Below are 20,329 nucleotides of genomic sequence, written 5' to 3'. Positions count from 1 at the left end.
CCACCTGGGGCTGCCTGTCCTTTACGTGACTGGCAGGTGTCACTTCCAATAGGAAGCCACCTCCAGTCACAGTGAAGCCAGAGAAGTCACGGACTGCAACTGGCTCACTGAAGTAGCAGATTTTACTGGGAGGGCTGCAGCCCTGCAGCCCCTATGTAAAATCCGCCACTGGTTAGGATCGGTCGCTGAGGAAGCGTAATGATAGAGGAATAACTTTGCAACTGAATTGGAAGTTTGCGCATTCAGACATGATTCACTTGTGTTTGGGATGTCCTTTAGAGATAGCACTCCATAATTGTACTTATGATATAGTGGAAGCAGATATTCCTGTGTTTGTTTAGCATTAGCGTAACAGGTTATTCAGCATATGACAAGCAGATTGTTAATTTGAAACACTGAGCTCCAAACATCCATTAATTCAGAGCTCTACTTTCGAAAAGTAAGAATTGCCTTGTCTGTGTAGTAGATGGAAACTTAAGGCATGTCACTCACGAAAGGAAACAGGTTTGTTAAATAAAAAAAAACAGAAGGGAGGACAGTCTGATGGCACCAGATTTCTAATCTTGTACCGATTTAAGAATGCATTCTAGACTCTTAAAATATGTGTTATTGTGTCCTGATAATTAAAATTGGAGAATCCTCTTAATTTCAGTTGCTAATGGTAGGCACCCGATTGATGTACCAGGTCCATAAACAACACCTTCCAATTTTAAAGATGTGGAATTAGGATTTCTGCTTTAATCTTGTACTGAAATTTCTGAATGACCCATGGCTACATGAGCTGCTTGAGAAACATACAGGCAAAGAACATGTGTAATGCCACAGTGGAATATTCTTTGCAGACAAAGGGAAGAAGGTTTTGTCCATTGACAATCGGACATGAGTGTCTAACTGTACTATGATCTCTTCAAAGCCTTTAACCAGAATCCACTGTGAATGTCTACTTTATCGCAACTATCCATAGTTACCAGGATTTGATAGCAGTTGTAGTCTTCGGGATTGTTCTTTATAATATAGAACTATAGCCAAACTATATGTTATTTCTCTATAAGCTTTCCTCTTATGTATCTTCAGGACCTGCATATTGTGGTTCTTCATGCTTTCAGGAAAACTTCTGGGTTACCCAAGACATGGCCCAAGAATTATTTTATAGTTTCCATTACAAGTTGAGTAATCCATGCTCATAACAATTGAATGACCATAGTGGTTTCTAGATGTACGATTTGAATATTCCCTTCTGAAGAAATAAAGGTGATGCCAGCACTTAGAATCCAGGGGGGTGACAGCAACAAGGGGCAACATTAAGCAGAAACACACTACAGGATTGTGATACCAATGCATTAATTCTAAGTGCAAGTTGAAAGCACCAGACTACAAATAATATCTTTTCATGTATTGGGACTAGTCAGGTCTGGTTAAGTCTAGACAATCAGGAAAGCAGATTGAAATAAACTCCTGTTCATTCGTAGCAATGCATGTTTTCAAGCTCGTGGTGCAAAATAGACTACTGAACAGTAAAGGAAAGTGGATTGTCCTTAACTATGTTTTTCACAAATAGATGAGTAATTGTATGGTTCTAAAATAAAGAACCTTTTAGCCTCCGGCGTATGAATAAAACTATATACCATACTCCAGTCAGATTGCAGTAATCATGAATGTATCTTTAACTGTACAAAATAATTCTCTGATCAGTGTTGTCCTAAAGGGGTTTCATAGGAAGCATTAGCATAAATCAATATATTGTATAGACAGGTCATCTTTAGTGATGTTGCCATACGTTTTACCAATACTTTGTATTATATTTATTTTTGGATCAGGGGTAATACTCAGTATATGTAGGCTGCTCCTCACTATTTTGACATGCTAGCAAAGTGTCTGGCTATTCATTATATAGATCACCAGAACTAATCTATTACTGAATGAAGGATATTTGCAAACCGTGCGTATTCCAGATGGTCCATTAACATACATTTTAAGAACAGGAAAGCCACAGGTATTTTTACACATATTGCACTATTCCTGTTCCAGATCACATGAGACAAGTTCATATTGTAATACTCTTAATCGCTGGAGAGGAATGTACAGTGTTTGAAATGTATAAACTTGCTAATGAAATGCCAGGTAACTGGAAAGACCATTGATTTGTATTGGATTAACATCAAAGCTGTATTTTTTCACGTTTTAATAGGGTTTGCAGTGTTTGTCGTGAACACTAATCGCTAAAAACACTGAGGGATTATCTTCCTTAAATGTAACACTGGTGGGACATCAATGATTCAAACCAAAGAACAAGCCTGGTTGTAAAATGGTTTGAAGACTGGCGTTCCCTGCAAAACGACTGCATATTGCAAAATCCAGTGCACCTTGTACTTCTACAGACTTTGGTAAACGCCTCTTTTTATAATATATTACATACATACACACAAATTATTGGATGGACTAAGCGTCGACTATAAACAGGATAAAGTTTGGAAGCCGACGGTCTAAATCCCAACCGCCGGCTTCCAGACATTCTAATCCCGGCGTGGTACTAGTGACAGGCGTCTAAATCTAGACGCCTGTCATTAACCAGATGCCGGAAGACCGACGCCCAGCATCCCGATCAAAGTGATGCCGGGGCGCAAACAGCCGCTAGGGGGGACTTAGCCCCCCGGGAGGTTAGGGTAAGGCAAGGGGAAGGGGGGGTTAGGGTTAGGCACCCCCCAGGGGGATTTAGGTTTAGGCGGCGGGGAAGGGGGGTTAGGTTTAGGCACTTACAGGGGGGATTAGGGTTAGGCACTTGGAGGGGAGGTTAAGGTTAGGCACCCCTAAGGGACGGTTAGGGGGGGGGAATTAGGTTAGTGATACTTACCTTAAGGATGATCGGGATTTTCACCCTTGCCGGGCTGCCGCTGGCGGGATTTGGCGGTAATACCTACTACACCCACTATAAACAAATTGTTGTTTTCTGGAAACCTATAAAGTAACTTTATATCGGTGTTCTCATTTTTTGTTCAATACATGCATCTGTATGATAGCATTATTACTGCAACGGCTATCTGGATTACACAAATGCATTTTCAACTTCTTACTTGCACTGCCATATGCACTGCCATTTTGCCAGGTCAACATCAGTTTTTTCCTGAGAATCATCATTAGATAACTGGTCGAAGGTACTATTGGACCACAGTTGTAGGCTGTTTGAACCAGTTAACAGACGTGTACCTAAACAATAAAAAAAACAAACAAACAAATTAGAAACTATCTAGTATGCATACAAGAAAAGTAGAGCATAAAATTCACAGAAACCACTGCAGGGGTGAGAATAAAAGTTATCAGTCTCACAAAGATAGGATAAGCTCCTAAAAAATTATCTGAAATGATGTAGGGAAGGTTTTCATATAGGCCACCTTCAGGTCGTCTTATTTTTGTGTAATAAATGGCAAAGTAAAGTTATGTGATACACAGGCATTAACCTTTTGGGGATTTGGTGCGGAATATATAATTGTCATTATGTCCGCATGCAAAAACAGATTTTTGAGATTATGTACTCTTATTTACATTAATATATATTTATAAAAATTGCATTTGCCAGGATTATGAACATAGATTGAAGCACTTGTCTATTAAATGTAGACTTGACCTAAACCGATTATATTTTTACATTTTGGGAACAGATATAAAGTGTAAAATCTGCAAAACACAAAAAATAATTTTACTCACCTGTTGGGTCCCAAGTTAAATTATGTGCAATAGAGTCCAAGACAATGTGGCCACTCTTCTGCCAATGACTGCGAATTTCCTAAGGTAAAAACAGTATGTGAGACACATATGCAAGTCTGAATATAAGGCTGTAGGCAAAGTACTTGCAATAGATCAATTGAATGCATTACTAGCAGCTTGCATAAAATGGTATTTTCAGGCACCAATCATCAAAAGCATTTAGAACCGTCAGTAATTAAAAATCTTTCCTACAGGAAATGTGTTCAAATGTGCACTAGTATAAAGTAGAATTCATAAATAGTACCCTTCCGTATTAACAAATTGTCAAACATATCTTACTGAGATAAATTAATGTAAAACAGAAAAGCAATTGGACTGCCACCACTATCATTATCTCAGTCTGTACCAGGAACATGTATACATTTTGTGAATGCGTGTATAGGAATTCAGGTATGACCAGTGCTTCAGTCAATTGCATCATGAACATACACAGCAGCAAATAATGGATGTATTTAGTTAAATACACCTTCATTCAGCAGGACATGTGAATACAGGAAAGGAAGAAGTCTACATACAGTAACAAGCATTTCACTCACTCATATTCCTAACAGACTATTATACATAAAGAGAGTGGGGATTACTGAAGAAAAGGTTATCATGTGTTCTCTGAACTAACTCTATAGAAATGCAATATTTAGGTTTGTCATGAGCAAAACCAATATTGATTATCCTTTTTTACCAAAGTCCCGGGTCCGACCGGGGATTTTGAACACCGGTCCAATCCGGGTCACACCCCGTTTCTACTGCACTTCGACCCGGGTTGTTTCAGGGTCGGCCACATTCACACTGCACCCGTGTGCAGTGGAACTCTTCTACCATCGCTTGGAGATGGTCTGAATGACCCCATGCTGTAAATGGGACTGACTCGGGTTGCCCTTAACCGGGTCCTACATGTGTCCAACCCTGTTTGCTTCCTAAGTTGGATTGCAGGGTAATTTTTTTGGGAGCCGGTTCCACTGAGGCCCGACCTGGGTTGACTCGGCAATGACCCGGATTTTTTACTCAGTGGAAAAGGGGTAATATTTCATCTCCATACAACATACCCTAAAACCTGGCTTACCATAGGCGCACTAAGGGGGAGATTTAATACACCTTGGAGATAGATAAAATTGGAGGTAAATAGCACCAATCAGCTCCTGTTATTTTTCAAACACAGCCTGTAATGTGACAGTTAGGAGCTGATTGGTTGGTGCTATTTATCTCTAATTTTATCTCTCTCCAAGCTTTATTAAATCTCCCTCTAACACCTCTATAGATCCAGCCTGTAGGTAAATCTTTGCACAATATAAGCTTTCCACTGAATTGTTTATTCATTTGTGTTTCAGCTAGTTTATTACTAAACACGCCTATCCTTTCCCATACAAGTGCACACCCACTTAGGGGCAAGCACCATATGATCAAATAAACAAATGGTATTTAAAGACAGCAAATGAGGTAAAAAAAAAAAAACAACGAGACTTTAAATTGCTGTTGTGATTAAAGAGTACAGCAGCTTCAAAGCTATAACAAGAACTGGCTTCCAAATAAATATGCAGCAACCAAGAAATTCACAGCTGGGAAAAGGCGCTAAAGAACAGAGACTTCTTATACAGAGTAACAAACAAGCGACAGTCAGATAACAGTGTTGCGAAAACATGTTAAGAACACACCACACATTGTCCCTAGTCACAGATGTGGCATGTCAGTCGACAACCCAAACAAAATTACCGCCCAGTCAGTGAAACAATAGGGTATAGATGAAATACACTAAGGGCTCTATTTACTACAATTCGCATTGGTAATGCAGATTGTAGTGTGATATTACCGAGTGAATTCGCATTGCGAATTCAGGCAATATCACAGGGATTTACTACAAATCCTTTGCAGGGACAGAGCTTGCGATAAAGCTCTGTCCCTGCTAATCCCCTTCGGAGCCTTATCACGGTATTTTCGCAAAAAATACCGTGATTAAGTGCCCGCGCATGCGCCGACCGGTCGCCGCTGCTACCCCCCCAGCGCTAAGCCCCGCCCCCCGGGATCGCGGACCCCCCGCGACCCCCCCCTTCTCCCTTACTTACCTGCATGCTCCGGGCCTCCGTTGATGTTCTCCATTCCTCCGGTCAGGTGATCTCCCATACTGCACTGGGGCCCGATCACCTGATGACTGGGCAGCAGTGCACTATGGGAGACCAGCTGACCGGAGGGGAGACATCACCGAAGGCCCGATCACCGGTCCCTCGAGTCAGGTAAGTAAAAAAAAATTTTTACTATTTTTTTTTTTTTTTCTTTTTACAGTAATCAGCTTGCGGTCTGTTTAGACCACACAGCTGATTACAGGGACCGACTCCCGGCTCTGCTCTCCCCGTTAGAGCAGAGCAGGAGTCCGGTAACCGGGGGAGACCCTGGATAACGCTATTATCACAGGGCTTTCCCCGATATTTTTTTCACATTTATTTTTAGTAACTCTGGTCAGATCACATTTCCCATTACAATTATGGGAAATGCGATCTGCTTTACTAAAAATAAGTGATACTTAGGGGTTGGAGTAGAATTTTACGAATTCTACTCCAATTGCCCTGTAATAACTATAGGTGATACTAAAATAATGTGAAAAGGGTGTGAAAACACCCTTTTTCACTTTATTTTAGTAAAAATAATGTTGATAAATAGAGCCCTAAGAAACCACAAAGACTACGTGATTGGAAACACACTGTTTGTTCTGATGAAACCCAGTAAGTGCTCTTTTATTTTATTTTTAAATCTTTTCATTGCACAATACGATAGAATGAACAATGTAAACACAAATAATGAAAGTAACAGGTTGTTGAACAAATTTCTAATTATATAACAGCAGGCAGCCTACCAGCATATTAACAAATAAACAAAATCAACATATAAAACATAATAATCAAAAAACAATAAAAGTCAAAGCGTTATCAAACATGAATGCCCCATGCAATTTGTAAAAGAGAGCTCTGAGGCGGGGAAGTAGGAAAGGAGGGAGGATGGACACCAATTGTGCCTGCTGTTTTTTGCAAGAACGAAGTAGATTAACATCTCATTGAATTATTCCCAATGCAAGCACGATTGTCTCGCACCTGTATGCAAAGGGAGTTGCCATTGCGATGGCGTGTTAACGCCGGCAACGTGATTGGAACTCGTCCCTTTCACGGCTTGGTCTCGCTCCGAACTCTTACATATTTTTAAACAAAAAATCCTTTATACTTTAAACTGATATACTGTAATGTGTCAGTATTAGGATGATAGGAACCCACATGATTAGGTTAATACCCCTTTTCCATTAGTCTCAAAATCCCAGGTTATTACACGTGAGCACGCATCAACCCTGGATTTTTGTTAGTGGAAATAGGTCAACCTGGGTCCAGTGTCCCGGGAAACCAACCCTGGTAGCTAGCAGGTTATTTCTAGGGAAAGACCCAGGTAGGGATCAGTGGATATGGGTAATCCGAGTCATATGGCCCATGCCCCATTTCCTTTTGCCTTTAGGTGTTTTTACACCTCACAAGACCTGACATTTTGGAGATGCTCTGAACCAGTTGTTTAGCCATCACAATTTGGCCCTTGCCAAAGTTGCTCAGATCCTTACGCTTGTCCATTTTTCTTGCTTTCAACACATCAACTTCAAAAACAGAGTGCTCACCTCTAGACAGGTGTCATTGTAACAAGATAAACAATGTTATTCATGTCACCTGTCAGAAGTTTTAAAGTTATGGATGATCAATGATAGATAGAAAACTTAAAATACTTACTTGTGATTGAGGTTTCTTTTGTTTCAATAGATTTACTGGTTCGAAGATGCAAATCACATTGCCGTATGAAGCTGCAATCTAGAGACAGATAAGTCTGTTAACAAGCAGTTCCTATTCAGCTCTGTGATCACTTAAATAAAAATAGAAGTCCACTCAAAACTACAGAATTCAAATTCATTATAGTTTTTCTATTTAATGTTCTGTGGGTGAAAAATAGAAAAATGCACACAAAATAAAAAACCTAGATCTGTAACCGCTCAAACATAACTAGGCAGGTAGACAAATGCTAAGCTACCAAGCAGCCCGACACAGATAAGCTTAAATACAAGTCTTCATGTATTAAAAAAAAAAAGTTAGCGGCAACAGGTCACAAAAATGGCATGATTTGTGGAACGTACCACTAAGTGCCTGTGTATGGGAGGGTGCTATGGGTAAAATTTGTACTTGCCTCCTGTGCAGGCATCCAATCAATCCATGGAGCTTCAGCTGCCTGAAGCATTATAACAGGTTGCTCTGCCTTACTTGGAATAATAGTGTTCAAAGTAAACCACTGTATAATATTTTATATTGGAACTACTTTCCTTTTCTCAATCTAACTTACCACTTGGTTATCAAATGTCTCGATCAATCTCTAGTACAGAAACCGAAGTAGCTGAGCTATTCACATTGGCGTTAGTGCATTCTCCAGAAAAATGTCTGTACTTGAGTAAAGACAGTATAATAGTGAATTCACTCAGCTGTTCAGTTGCTATACAGCTATTTCTAAGTTTCCACTTTGACCACTGGATAGCAAATCCGTTTGAATGACATTAATGAAAAGTGTAGTCGACAACCACATTTCAATTATACATTAGCATTCAAAGAAATACCTCAGTTTCTATGCAACCTACAGAAATGCAAACCAATGCATACAAGGCAGCAACACCACACAATGCTCAAATACAGAAGAGTAAAGCAAGTTGTTATACATAACCAGGTCACCAAGGCATTTAAAAAAAATAGTAAAAACAACCATCACATCCCAAATACAGTATTTCAATACATTTCCGAAAACATATTTAAAAAAAGGATCAATAAATACAGCTTTCAATATAATTGAATGATTGAAGCACATGTAACTAGAGGTCTGGCTGTTCATCCAGTAACGTTAACAGATGACACCGAGTCCCGGATTCAGTAACCATGAAATTAGCATATGCAGTCTCCTGGCCTTCACTACTACACGACCCATCAGTCATCACAATAATCATCAAGTGCTCATAGTGATATCACTCTGGCAACTGGGCTGTTGTCTCCCATTTACACACATTGGCACCGTGGTGAAGGTCTCTATCACAGAGCTAGATGTGTACACATACTGTACATCTAGCCTCCTTGCGCGTTAAAGAGCCCTTCTAGTCACGCCATGCTGTGGCGTGATTCAGTAGTGCCGAGAGTCTCTTTGTGCAACTTTTTACCTTCTAATGCATCTTATTCACACAGTGGAGCGAATAGAAGGCACAAGCAGCTAAGTCACAGCCGCTGACACTGTAACATAGCATATCGAATGCAGATCCACCCACAGTCGCACACAGAACACATGCATGCCGCATATAATTTTAATCCACAGAAGTTGTTTGTGCAATGTAAAAAGGTCGCATGAAAAAACGCTTGGCGCTAAAGAGTCACATGGCACTCACGCGTTGTGTGTAATGCAACTTGTATTGCACGAATGAAAGATGTATGTGGACACATCTGTAGCAATGGAGGGGGTTGTTTCAGTCCATCACAAGGGAGAAGTGCAATCTGTTCAATGTATGGCTGGCAAAGGTGGTAGGAGGCGTCTGGCTATAGAACGCATTTACACCTCTTGTTACTAAATCACACATGTAAGGTATTTCTCTTGTCACCATAAAATGTGGCACACAATACATAACATTTTGTGCTGATTGCAAGACAACTCTGAATTTCAGCAGCATGTTTAAAGAGAGTCTATGGCACTACAATTCTGCACAGACAGGTCAGTTTTCCCCGGGCTTATTGATGTAAAAATAAATGAAGTAAATAGATGAATAGAAATAGTTCTGTGATGTTAGCATTCTTTCATTGCCTCTCATTTACACTACTTAAAAAGCCATAAAGCCTTCAAAAAGTCCTTTAATCTTTAAAAAAAAAAAAAAGCAAATGATTGAAAATAGAATGTACTGGAAAATTTTAAAGTTTTAGAATTCTTATGATTACAATTATTCAAAACAATTGCGACTTCAAGACAGATATAGTGGTGCTTATCAGAGACATGAGTTTACAGGGTACACAGGCCCATGGTTCAGGAGGTCAGGGACTTTGTGTTCCTTCTTTTTCAGGGGGGAGCGAGCCCACAGACATGTGCACGAGGCCCCTCCAGTCTTACAATGCCCAGGAGAGACCTTGCAATAAAATTACAGGTAAATTAAATGTATTTGAACATTATCTACATCTCTAGTAAGATTTATACACAATTTATACTTAAAACCATCCTTTTTTCCGCTCTTAAAATAACCATGAGCATTACAAGGACAAATAAAACAATCCCCACCAATATAAAGGTGGGTACACACCTGAAAGATATATCTGCAGATCGAATGATCTGCAGAAATATCTTTAGATGATGGTCGTTCATACACACTGAACGTCCATCATCTATACGGCAGCCGCAGGTCTTGCTGGCAAGGAGGCATGGCAGTAGCGCCCCCCTCCCCGCGGTTGCATGTATATGGGCGGTCTACAGACATATCTCTCCATCGGCTGTGCAGCACAGCCCATACAATATGTCTGAATGACGTGGTTCACAGTCATATCATCCAATATATCAGCCAGTGTGTACCCAACATAACACAACACATTTTTAGCCAAGGTGAGTGTGAATTAAGAGGCAGGGGGTTGCACAGAACAAAGGCTTTCAATGTCCCAATATTTATGCACCTGACTAAGTATTCACAGCCTTTCCATGAAGCTCAAAATTGAGCTCAGGTGCATCCCTGTTTCCACTGATCATCCTTGAGATGTTCCTACAGCTTAACTGGAGTCCACCTGTGGTAAATTCAGTTGATTGGACATGATTTTGAAGGGCATACACCCCTGTCTATATAAGATCCCAAAGCTTGACAGTGCATGTCAGAGCACAAACCAAGCATGAAGCATTTTGCTGTGCTTTTGCCCTTTATGGCCTCTATTGAGACATGGCGGACATTAAAATTGGGACCTGGAATGTTGGAGGAATTAATTTCCCAGCAAAGAGGCAAAAAAACCTTCTCTACTTAAATAAGCAAAAGATAGTCTTTTTACAAGAGACCCATCTTGTCCCGTCCGAGGTCATTAAACTTCAAAAGCTAGAATGATGTTTGATAGCTGCAGCCTCTTACAACTCTTTCCAGCCCCCATCGCACGGACGGAGCTATTTAATTGTTGCTCCTGTCGGGCGCGATCAGCTGTCAGCGCTCCATTTCAGCTCGCAGCCCCAGGGGGGTGAGAGCTGAAAGGTGCGAAAAGTGACATCACTTCTCGCGGTCGCGCCCAGCACTTTGGTCGGGGGTAGCTGCTTTACGCGGCTAAACCCGACCACTTTGGGCGCGATTAGCGCGAAAAATGGCAGCAATTGAATAGCGGCCCGCGATCTCCAGTCACTTTAGATGGGAGAACTTGACCGCATAAATAATTGTATTCCGCCCTAAGCAATTTCAATAAAGCGTTCATTGTAATTTGATGTCCAACAAGTTATGACAGACCCTACTGGTAGATTTGTATGTATTCCAAAGTATTTTTTAGAAACCTATTGCTGACCTCAGTTCTCACAGACACTCCAATATTATTAGGCGCTGATTTTAATCTGGTTTCATCCTCATATCTGGATAAATCTAACACTGCTAATAAATCCTTACTCCCTAAATTAGGTGTCCCGCCCTTGTCAGACAGACTGCAATTAATAGATGTCTGGGGAGCTTTACACCACACAGCTAAGGAATACTCACGTCTCTCAGCAGCTCACAATACCTCATCAATGATTGAGAGATTAAAATATAGTCATTCTTTTTCCCCAAATCTCCCAGGCTACTATAGAAACTATTGGTATTTCCGTCCACACCATAGTTACTACAACTTTACATGTTCCCACTGATAGGTGCTCCTTTAAACTCTGATGATTCCGTTCTCATATAGCTTCTTCCCAGAAATTTAGAATACATTAGGATCGGCTTGGCAAGTGTGTAAAAATAAGAATATACAGGTTGAGTCTCCCATATCCAAAATGCTTGGGACCAGGGGTATTTTGGATATCGGAATATTCCGTATTTTGGAATATTTGCATAAAATAATGAATTGTCTAGGGAATGGGACCCAAATCTAAACACAGAATGCATTTATGTTTTATATACACCTTATACACATAGCCTGAAGGTAATTTTATACTATATTTTTAATAATTTTGTACATCAAAAAAAGTTTGTGTACATACATGAAATTAATTTATTTTTCTTATACCACCTATACCCACAGCCTGAAGGTTATTTTATACAATATTTTTAATAATTTGTGCTTTAAACAAAGTTTGTGTACATTGAACCATCAGAAAGCAAAGGTTTCACTTTCTCAGTCATGCTAAAAATATTCCGTATTTCGGAATATTTGGATATGGGATACTCAACCTGTATCGCACTTAGACAATGACACGCTCCTTTTTTGGCAAACTGAGAAACTCTGTTCTCAGAGGAGAGATCTTTCATGCCCTCTCATCTCCAATCCCAATCTGTCTTGACTGATACTTACCAACATTTTAAAATCAAATCCTAACTCTTAGGCTAACCCTTTATATTTAACAGCAAAAATTCACTTTAACAAACTACTTCAAATAATGGGAGATTGTTATCTCTTCTTTGTAAATTACAGATTTCACATAAACAAAGGTTATTATTGAATCTCCATAGAGGTACCAATAACCCCATGGTGGTTCACCCTCTTAAACAAGCAGATGGTCCCCTTACTACTTTTAGCTCGCAAATTACATTAGTGATGGTCTTCTTATGCTTCTTTACATTCATCACCCCCCCCTCCTCGATTTGCTCCGCCTCAACTAGCATTCCCAAGAACACCACCCCCAAATTGATTGGGAGGCTGTCTTACCCATTAGTCCTCCCTGACTTGGCCAATTCCTTGTCAGATCCAATTATGCTGGAGGAGGTAATCTAATGCCTCAAACCAGCTAAAGCTCCAGGTCCGGATGGTCTGAGTGGAGAATTGTACATAATTCTAAAACCCAGAATTGGTGAAGTCCTCGTAACTGTGTTTAACACCATAATCTCAAAGTCACTACCGCTTTCTTTTAACTCAGCAATCTTGAAAGTCCTACCCAAACCGGGTAGATACTTATCACAGCCTGGTATATATAGACCTATATCTTTACTAAATCTTGATTATAAATGGTTAGCGAAAATTCTCACCGTTAGATTTAAAGTGATTCTCCCCCATATTATCCACTCAGACCAAACTGGCTTCAATTGGGGCCTTCATTCGGTAGTTAATGTAAGTCGAGTTATTGCAGTTATTCACTTGATGGGTGTGCGACAGCCCCTAGATGGGAATGATACCATCATTAGAAGCTGAAAAGGCGTTTGACCTCAACTTATGGCAACACCTTTTCTCTACACTGGCCCCGCTTTGGATTACCAGACACATTCATGGATACCTTGAAAGTCCTTTATGCCTCTCTACAGACTCAAGTAGCCTCCAATGGTTACCTCTCCTCTCCATTCCAGATCCATAAAGACACAGGGCAAGGCTGCCTTTTATCTCCCCTTTTATTTGCCAGCGCCCTAGAGTCTCTAGCCTTAGCCCTTCATTTCTCCCCTGGTTTACACGGCATTCGGACTGGCAATTTGATCTTAACGTTGCGCTATTTGCAGATTACATGCTGCTATTCCTTTCTAGGTCTGACGCTTCTCTTCCTGAAGTACTTAGGATAATTTCTTTATTTGGCCCAATCTCAGGCTATAAGAACAAATAACTGTGACAAATCTGAACTGACAACTTTGGGGCCCTCACTGACCACCTCTCATTCAATTCCAATTTTAAATTCATTTAGTCTTGCCACCACTCAATTTAAATAATTTGGAGTTCAAATTACCTCTGACCTCTCCCAACTCTACACCAACAACTTTTCTCCAGTTATAGCAAAAATCAGCTCCATGCTTAACTGGAAATGACTCCCCCTCTCTATCATGGGGAGTGTTGCAATCATTAAAAGTAACATTTTCCCCAAAATATTTAATTTTATGCAAATGCTTACTATAGGTCTTCATAAGTCTGATTTGGTTAGTCTCACACACAAAATCTCAAATTTCTTGTGGCAGGGGAAAACAATTTAAGATAGCCCTGTCAGGACTAACGGTGACCGGTCAATTGGGAGGATTATTCTTCAGATACATTAACGACTGGTTTTGAGAAAGAAGAACTTTTACTGATTACTAACCGTACATTGCTCTGTTCGCCCCCTACTCCAATAATGTTTTGCTACATACCAAGGCCTCTCTTATACCCATCAACATTCTTGATCACCTCTTTTTCAGAGATACATATTATTCCTGGCTAACACTTGAGAAGCTCTGTAGATCCCCATATAATTCTCTATACAATACATTGTGGGGCAACCCATTTTGACCCCCATCGCTGTCTAACTTTAATTTTCTATTTTGGTGAGAAAAAAGTGTCTCTAGCTTACTTCTAAAATGTTTGATCCAAGCAGCATTCTTTACCAATTTTCTTATCTACAAAGGCAGTTTAACTTGCCAAAACCATTTATTTACGCATTTACAAATCTTGCCACTACATCTCCTCTCTACCACCAGTTACCTCTTTCTCAACGACACCTAATCCTCTGCACACCTTATTTAGGTTTACTTCCACTATCCCACACAAAACTAGGTATTTATATCCTGATCTCACAAAAGCTTCATCTAGTTATTCATGGAATAAGTTGATGCCATCTTGGTAGAAAGCTATCCCCTCTGCCTCGCTCCTGCCGATTTGCTCAAAGACTGCAATAAACCTATGAGAATTTTACAGACCGCTTACTTGCAAGAGGTACATGCATGCACCATTCATAGAGCCTATATATCCCAAGACGACGTAAGCACATAATTCCCACAGCATTTGGAATGTGCCCTAAATGTTACTATTCCAACGCAACGTTCATACATTGCTTTTGGGAGTGTACGTATATTTTGGAATAAAGTCTTAGCATATGTAAAATTATTATTTGATCTAGCTCTTCTCCTTGACCCCTTAGCTTGCTTATGTGCAAACTTTTCCAATTGAGATCTACCAACATGTTACTTCCCCTATTAGCACGAGTTGTGACTTTGTCTAAGAAAATCATTCTGCAACACTGGACGTTCTGAATGTCTCCCTCTCAATGAACTCAAACAAAAATTTTTATAATTGTTATATTTTGATAGGCATTCGACTATTCCTGACATTGAAAATTGTGTGGTTTTGTAAGAAATGTGATTATTTTATTGATAAACTATATTCCTCCTCTCAGAAAAAAAGTCTTAAAATTTTTTTTAGAACACTGAATGGTACCTACACCGCTGCTTTAGATTAATAAAGATATGATTTATCCATAATGGAGTCCACGATCCTATGCTATTTGACACCATGACATCTAAAAGGTGCGTACACACGGGACGATTCGCTCCATGAACGAAATCGTCCCATGTGTCCCCCGGCAGGGGTGTGCTCAGTTTCGATAACGACACTGAGCACAAACACTGAACGAAATCAAGAACGATTTAGTTCAGTACCGGGCTCCCTCTCTCATCCCCGAACATGTTCAACCTGACAATGTCGTCAGGTTGGGTGGGAGGTTCGGGTGATCAAAGTTAACTATCAACTACAAACGGGAGCGCGCATTGGTAGTTATCGAGCTGGGTCAGAAACTGGACGATTTTTTGAACGATAAGGACATCATTAACGACCAATCGTTTAAAAAATCGTCCCATGTGTATGCACCTTCACTCTTCTCTTCTTTCTGTGTTATCCCTAGTCTCCCCTCCCCTTCCCCCTCTCCAAATTTATGTTTATTTTAACATTTTATGTTCTATTGCTCAATTGTATGTGCCTCTTTTAAGCCATACTCCAGCTGACTTCCTTTATATTCGTACCTCATCTCATTGCTATGCAACTCAGGGATTGACAAATCCCAGGAGCCAGGTAACCATGGCGACCAAGATTTTAGTCCTGGCGACAAAGTTTTACATGATGCTTCTAATAAAGCTAATTGTTGGAAAAAACAAAAACACTCCCCGTGTCATAGGAGGAGTGTGTTTGTTCCCGCCACATTCAATCAGTGTGGCTCTGCCTCCTCTTCTATTCTGTAGAGAGGAAATAGAGACCGGACACAGATCGGCACCAGGAGCAGCGAGGATCTGGGTGTGAGGCTCCAACTCTCACTGTGTGTACACTTCCATAAACCCCTGCCCCCAACTATGCTGTTGCCGGCATGCTCCCAGGGCTCTGCAGTCTCTTGCCGCACCAGGGATGCCATGCCCCGCAACCACATTGGAGGCGATGAGGGAGGCTTTGAGCTCTGGATGAAGAGCAGCTCCAAGAGGAGAGGCAGAGACTACTACAATGGCATGAAGGATGTGGTGCTGCTGAACTCCAACAGAGGGGAAGACATGCTGCAGCTTTGGGACAAGGAAGCGGCCATGGGCGGTGTGGGCACCGGAGGCGGCGTGCAGGAGAGCCGCGGAGAAAGCAGGGTGCTCACATGAGCTTGTTGGAAAAGCAGCTGTCTTATAACAGCAGCCAATGCTGTCAAAGAAATGTCAAGTACAGGAGGCTGCAAAACTATCTGTACATATACTGTAGAGTCCGCTGGGGCCAAGTTTTGTCTACCATGAGATCCTGTGAGTAAATATAATTCCTTTCTGAGCTGTAATGAAAGCTTATATACCCCTCACTGATGTGCTATATACAGTAGTTATAATGTCCTTTGATGATCTATGATGAGCCTGACCAAATGCACAGTCACCTGGTCGTTATATATAAAAATTGGCAAATCTTGAAGTTATTCTTTATTAGCATGGCTCCCCCATATACATATGTGCTGCAATAGTGTTTTTAAATTTGTGCACTGTATAGAGCAAAGTCCTAGAAGGTTTGCCCTTGAAGGCTGCTTAGTTACATGTGATCATCACAGTGTGGACCAGGGTTCCTGTATGCAAATATCAGCCAGTTACAATAGCCTCTACAAGTGTGCCTCTGCCCCAAGTGTGCCTCTTTCCACCCCCTCCCCCATGAGCTTATTACTCATTATCCCACATGTGGCATACAATTAATTTAGGCCCTACTGTGTGGCATAATATGAATTTAAGACCCACTGTGTGGTCTCTACAAGTTTTCATATATTTTGGTCTCGGGTGATGGTTTGGCTCCTAAACTTTTAAGCTGGCTCCTAGATTTTACAAAAATTTGTCAAGCCCTGATGTAAACTTGTTATTAACACTCATCTCAACCTTTTGTACATTGTTTTGCTTAAGGTCACGTGAAAATTCTAAAATAATTTTTTTCAGAAAAAAAAAAAATAAAAATAACACAATTTATGTGATTTTCTCTAAAAAGCATATACATTGTGTTACATGATGTGGGACATGTATGCTGGGTGCTGTATTGATGGGAGAGGGGTTTTTGAACTGGTAGTTTTTTTTTTACAAACGTGTATATACAGGACTTATTGTATATTTCACTATAGAGACAATTTAATTTACAAAATACTATAGGTACTTTTATTTGCTCAAGTACACTTGCTGGCAACAATTTTTCCATTATCTATTAAAGTTGCAAATATCGACCATATAACTGCCTCCAATACTGTGCTTATGGCCACTATCAGCCCTTTACTCTGTCCTGTTATTTGTTACTTTTTGGGGGGATTCAGGGTTATTTCCCCACTCATATGAATTTCACAAAAGGTTGCACACTGCAGAATTAACACCCAACATCTGCAACTTGCAGTTTCTAACTGAATAGCAAGGGAATTGGGAACTAGCTCATGAAAACCTACAGAACCAGTTGCCAAATGAATGTTTTTCCAAACATCCATAATAGGTTAGTAACAGCCAATAACCAGGTCATTTGCTTTATGTGAATCTGTGTTTTTTTAACTTTACAATACTTCTTTGTACTAGATGTCCAAGCTAATTTTATCACATCCTTTGCATGTCTATTTTTACAATGTAGGCTAAACATTAATCATGTGCTGTGTGTGTAAAAAATGTCTTGGTGAAGGCATAAAACTCCTGCATTGTAGGATCTGGAGGAAAGGTATCTTGAAATTTAAATTTCCACAACACCACCCATATTATATTAATATAATATGCACAATAGTTTATTTTATAGAATAACCATTTTATTGACTTGTACTTTAAGTGGGTGGGTGGGAGGTGGTGGAGATTTGTAATTGTGGCCTTCTGGAAGCCACCATATAACAATGTTTTGTGATGGAATATTGCTGTAGACATATTTATTATGTGAAAATGCTTCAATATTAAGCGCCAATTCAGAAACTACCAACAGCTAAATGTATTTATGCTAGTAGAGATGCTTATGGCAATGATGTAATCACTTATTTAAATTTTTGTGCCTTTAATGCATAGTTCAAGTATGAAGCAGAAAAGTGTTCAATGACCTGTTCAGTCGGGACCCTTAGAGGACACTAGCTCATCAGTTGTAAGTGGAAGAAAAAAGTGGAAGAAGAAAGATTTAATACTGCTCTGTGAAATGGGTCATAGTAAGATCAATTAAACTACACTTCCATACAACTGGTATTGTCAAACAATGATGAAGATTCAATAAAGGACTAGCCAACTTCATAGCATAACAGAACGTACAGGGCTAAAACCATGATGGTATGCTTGTCCATTGGTGAGGTGCCACTGGAAAATCAGAAAGGATTTCTTCCTACCTACCAAGGCCATGAAGAACTATTTTATACTATTAATTTTTGAGCCTCAAGGGTTGTACTTAATAGACAAATAGTTAAGGTTGGGGAAAAAAAAAAAAAAAAAAAACAGTACTGTAACTAATAAAGGCTCATTCTATGAAATTGTTGCAACAGTTACAAAACCAAATATATTATGAATTTATAAATATGAAACTATCAATTTTTAAACACAATAAAAGGGACTTCTTTGATATCAAATACAAGGCCACAACTTTTTGTTAGGTTTTTGATTTAAAACATTTTCATGGACGGAGACTGAAAGGTGACCGCTGAGCACGGTTTGTATCCCAATCCCATCCATAATGTTCTTTTTGAATAAGAATATTTTGGGTTCTCAAAAGTATTGTTTAGCTTGAATTGTTTATACCACATGTCTACCATTTAGGGTTTAAGATGAATCTTGAGTAGAGAGAAAATAAGCTGAATAGCTTAGACTACTTCCATTTGTCCAAAACCGTGCACAAGGTGTACAAACATGATAAATAATATGCTCAATGAATCTGTACTTCAATACCTGAATTTCTAGATAAATACGATGTTGGTTCAATAAATAAGACCTCTCATTACATAAATGTATTCAACTCCTACATATACACATAGTCTCCATACTTGTTTAGGCATTTGTTCCAAAGGAACACCAAGGCTTCTATCCCGACATAAGAGGAAATCAGTATCAAGCGTATGAAGCCAGGACATTAACTTCACACTCCTCAGTTGCGAATTGCCTTCCACCCAAGAGGTCCAAAGAGATGGAAAACACTCGCTGCCAGGTCAGGGCTGTAGGGAGGATGGTCCAGTAACTGCCAATGGTAGCATCGTAAAAACTCATGCGTGCACAGAGTGTGGCCTGGCGTTATTGTGCAGCAATATGCCTCTTCGCAGCAACCCAGGTCATTTTCGACTAATTGCCCACCACAATCGGCTCAATGGGGGGGGGGAATACATTTTTTTGTGAGTCTTAACTAATGGGCGTCTATCAGAGCAATTTCATTGTCTTTCTCCTATAGACGCCCATTAGTTTTAAACGTGCCCAGAAGCACCGGGTTTAGACATGCAAAGTGGCTAAACCGGGACCCAAACAGACTTTACACACATTTTATCTCGCACCTCAAGAGGCTGCGAGAAAAAAATGTGTCTGCCGTGGCCAATAGGCATCTATCAAACAAATGAATTGCTCTGATAGATGCCCATTACTTAAGACGCCCCCCAAAAAAATTGATTCCCCCCCCCCCAATGTGTCACAATAATGGACAGCATTCACAGTACCTCCCTCGGAAATAAATAAGAAGCATTCCCTTGTGGTCCCAAAACACATTTGCCGTGATCTTATTTGCTGTTGGAGTTTTTAATTTTTTTGAAGGTAGGGACGATGTGCATTTCCATGTCATGGATGTTTGCTTTATCTCTGGTGTCACATGATGCACCAACGTTTCCTTGCCTGTAACAATACGTTGCAGAAATTGCACTCCCTCCTCATGGTACAGCGTCAAGTGTACGAGACACAATCCCATCCTATTGGCTTTGTGAACTTCTGTGAGTTGCTTCAGTACCCAGCGTGAACACATTTCCTGTACCCCAGTTGCTCATGAACGATGTTGTGCACAGTACCCACTGAGATGTTCAGTTCATCAGCATTATCGCTAACTCCAAAGCATCTGTCCTTCAGAATCAGACCTTCAATACGGCACAAATTGTCATTAGTGGTGGATTTCCTTGGCTGACTGGATCGTGTTCTGCAGTTATCAAAGGCAGTGCACCAAACCCAAACCTGTTTTTGTGACATGGCGTTATCACTGTACACCTC

At 40.2% G+C, this 20,329-nt stretch overlaps 1 protein-coding gene across 1 annotated transcript in view; it reads right to left on the bottom strand.

Moving 5' to 3' along the window:
- Nucleotides 1-20,329, bottom strand: part of DMXL1 (Dmx like 1) — a gene marked incomplete at its 3' end in the record, with an annotated part of 125,600 nt that overhangs the window by 60,832 nt on the left and 44,439 nt on the right. The window contains exons 3-5 of the mRNA XM_088477714.1: nt 7,512-7,589; nt 3,703-3,781; nt 3,072-3,204 (exon numbers count right to left, since the gene is read on the bottom strand). Coding sequence (XP_088333840.1) covers nt 3,072-3,204; nt 3,703-3,781; nt 7,512-7,589 — 290 coding nt within the window. The remainder of the gene's footprint in view (nt 1-3,071; nt 3,205-3,702; nt 3,782-7,511; nt 7,590-20,329) is intronic.

The sequence above is a fragment of the Taudactylus pleione genome, unplaced genomic scaffold (assembly GCF_031769625.1).
Source record: "Taudactylus pleione unplaced genomic scaffold, aTauple2 ptg000202l, whole genome shotgun sequence".
Classification (NCBI taxonomy): Eukaryota; Metazoa; Chordata; class Amphibia; order Anura; family Myobatrachidae; genus Taudactylus; species Taudactylus pleione.
Note: the sequence above shows the minus strand (reverse complement) of the source record. Positions and strands in the feature narration are given on the sequence as shown.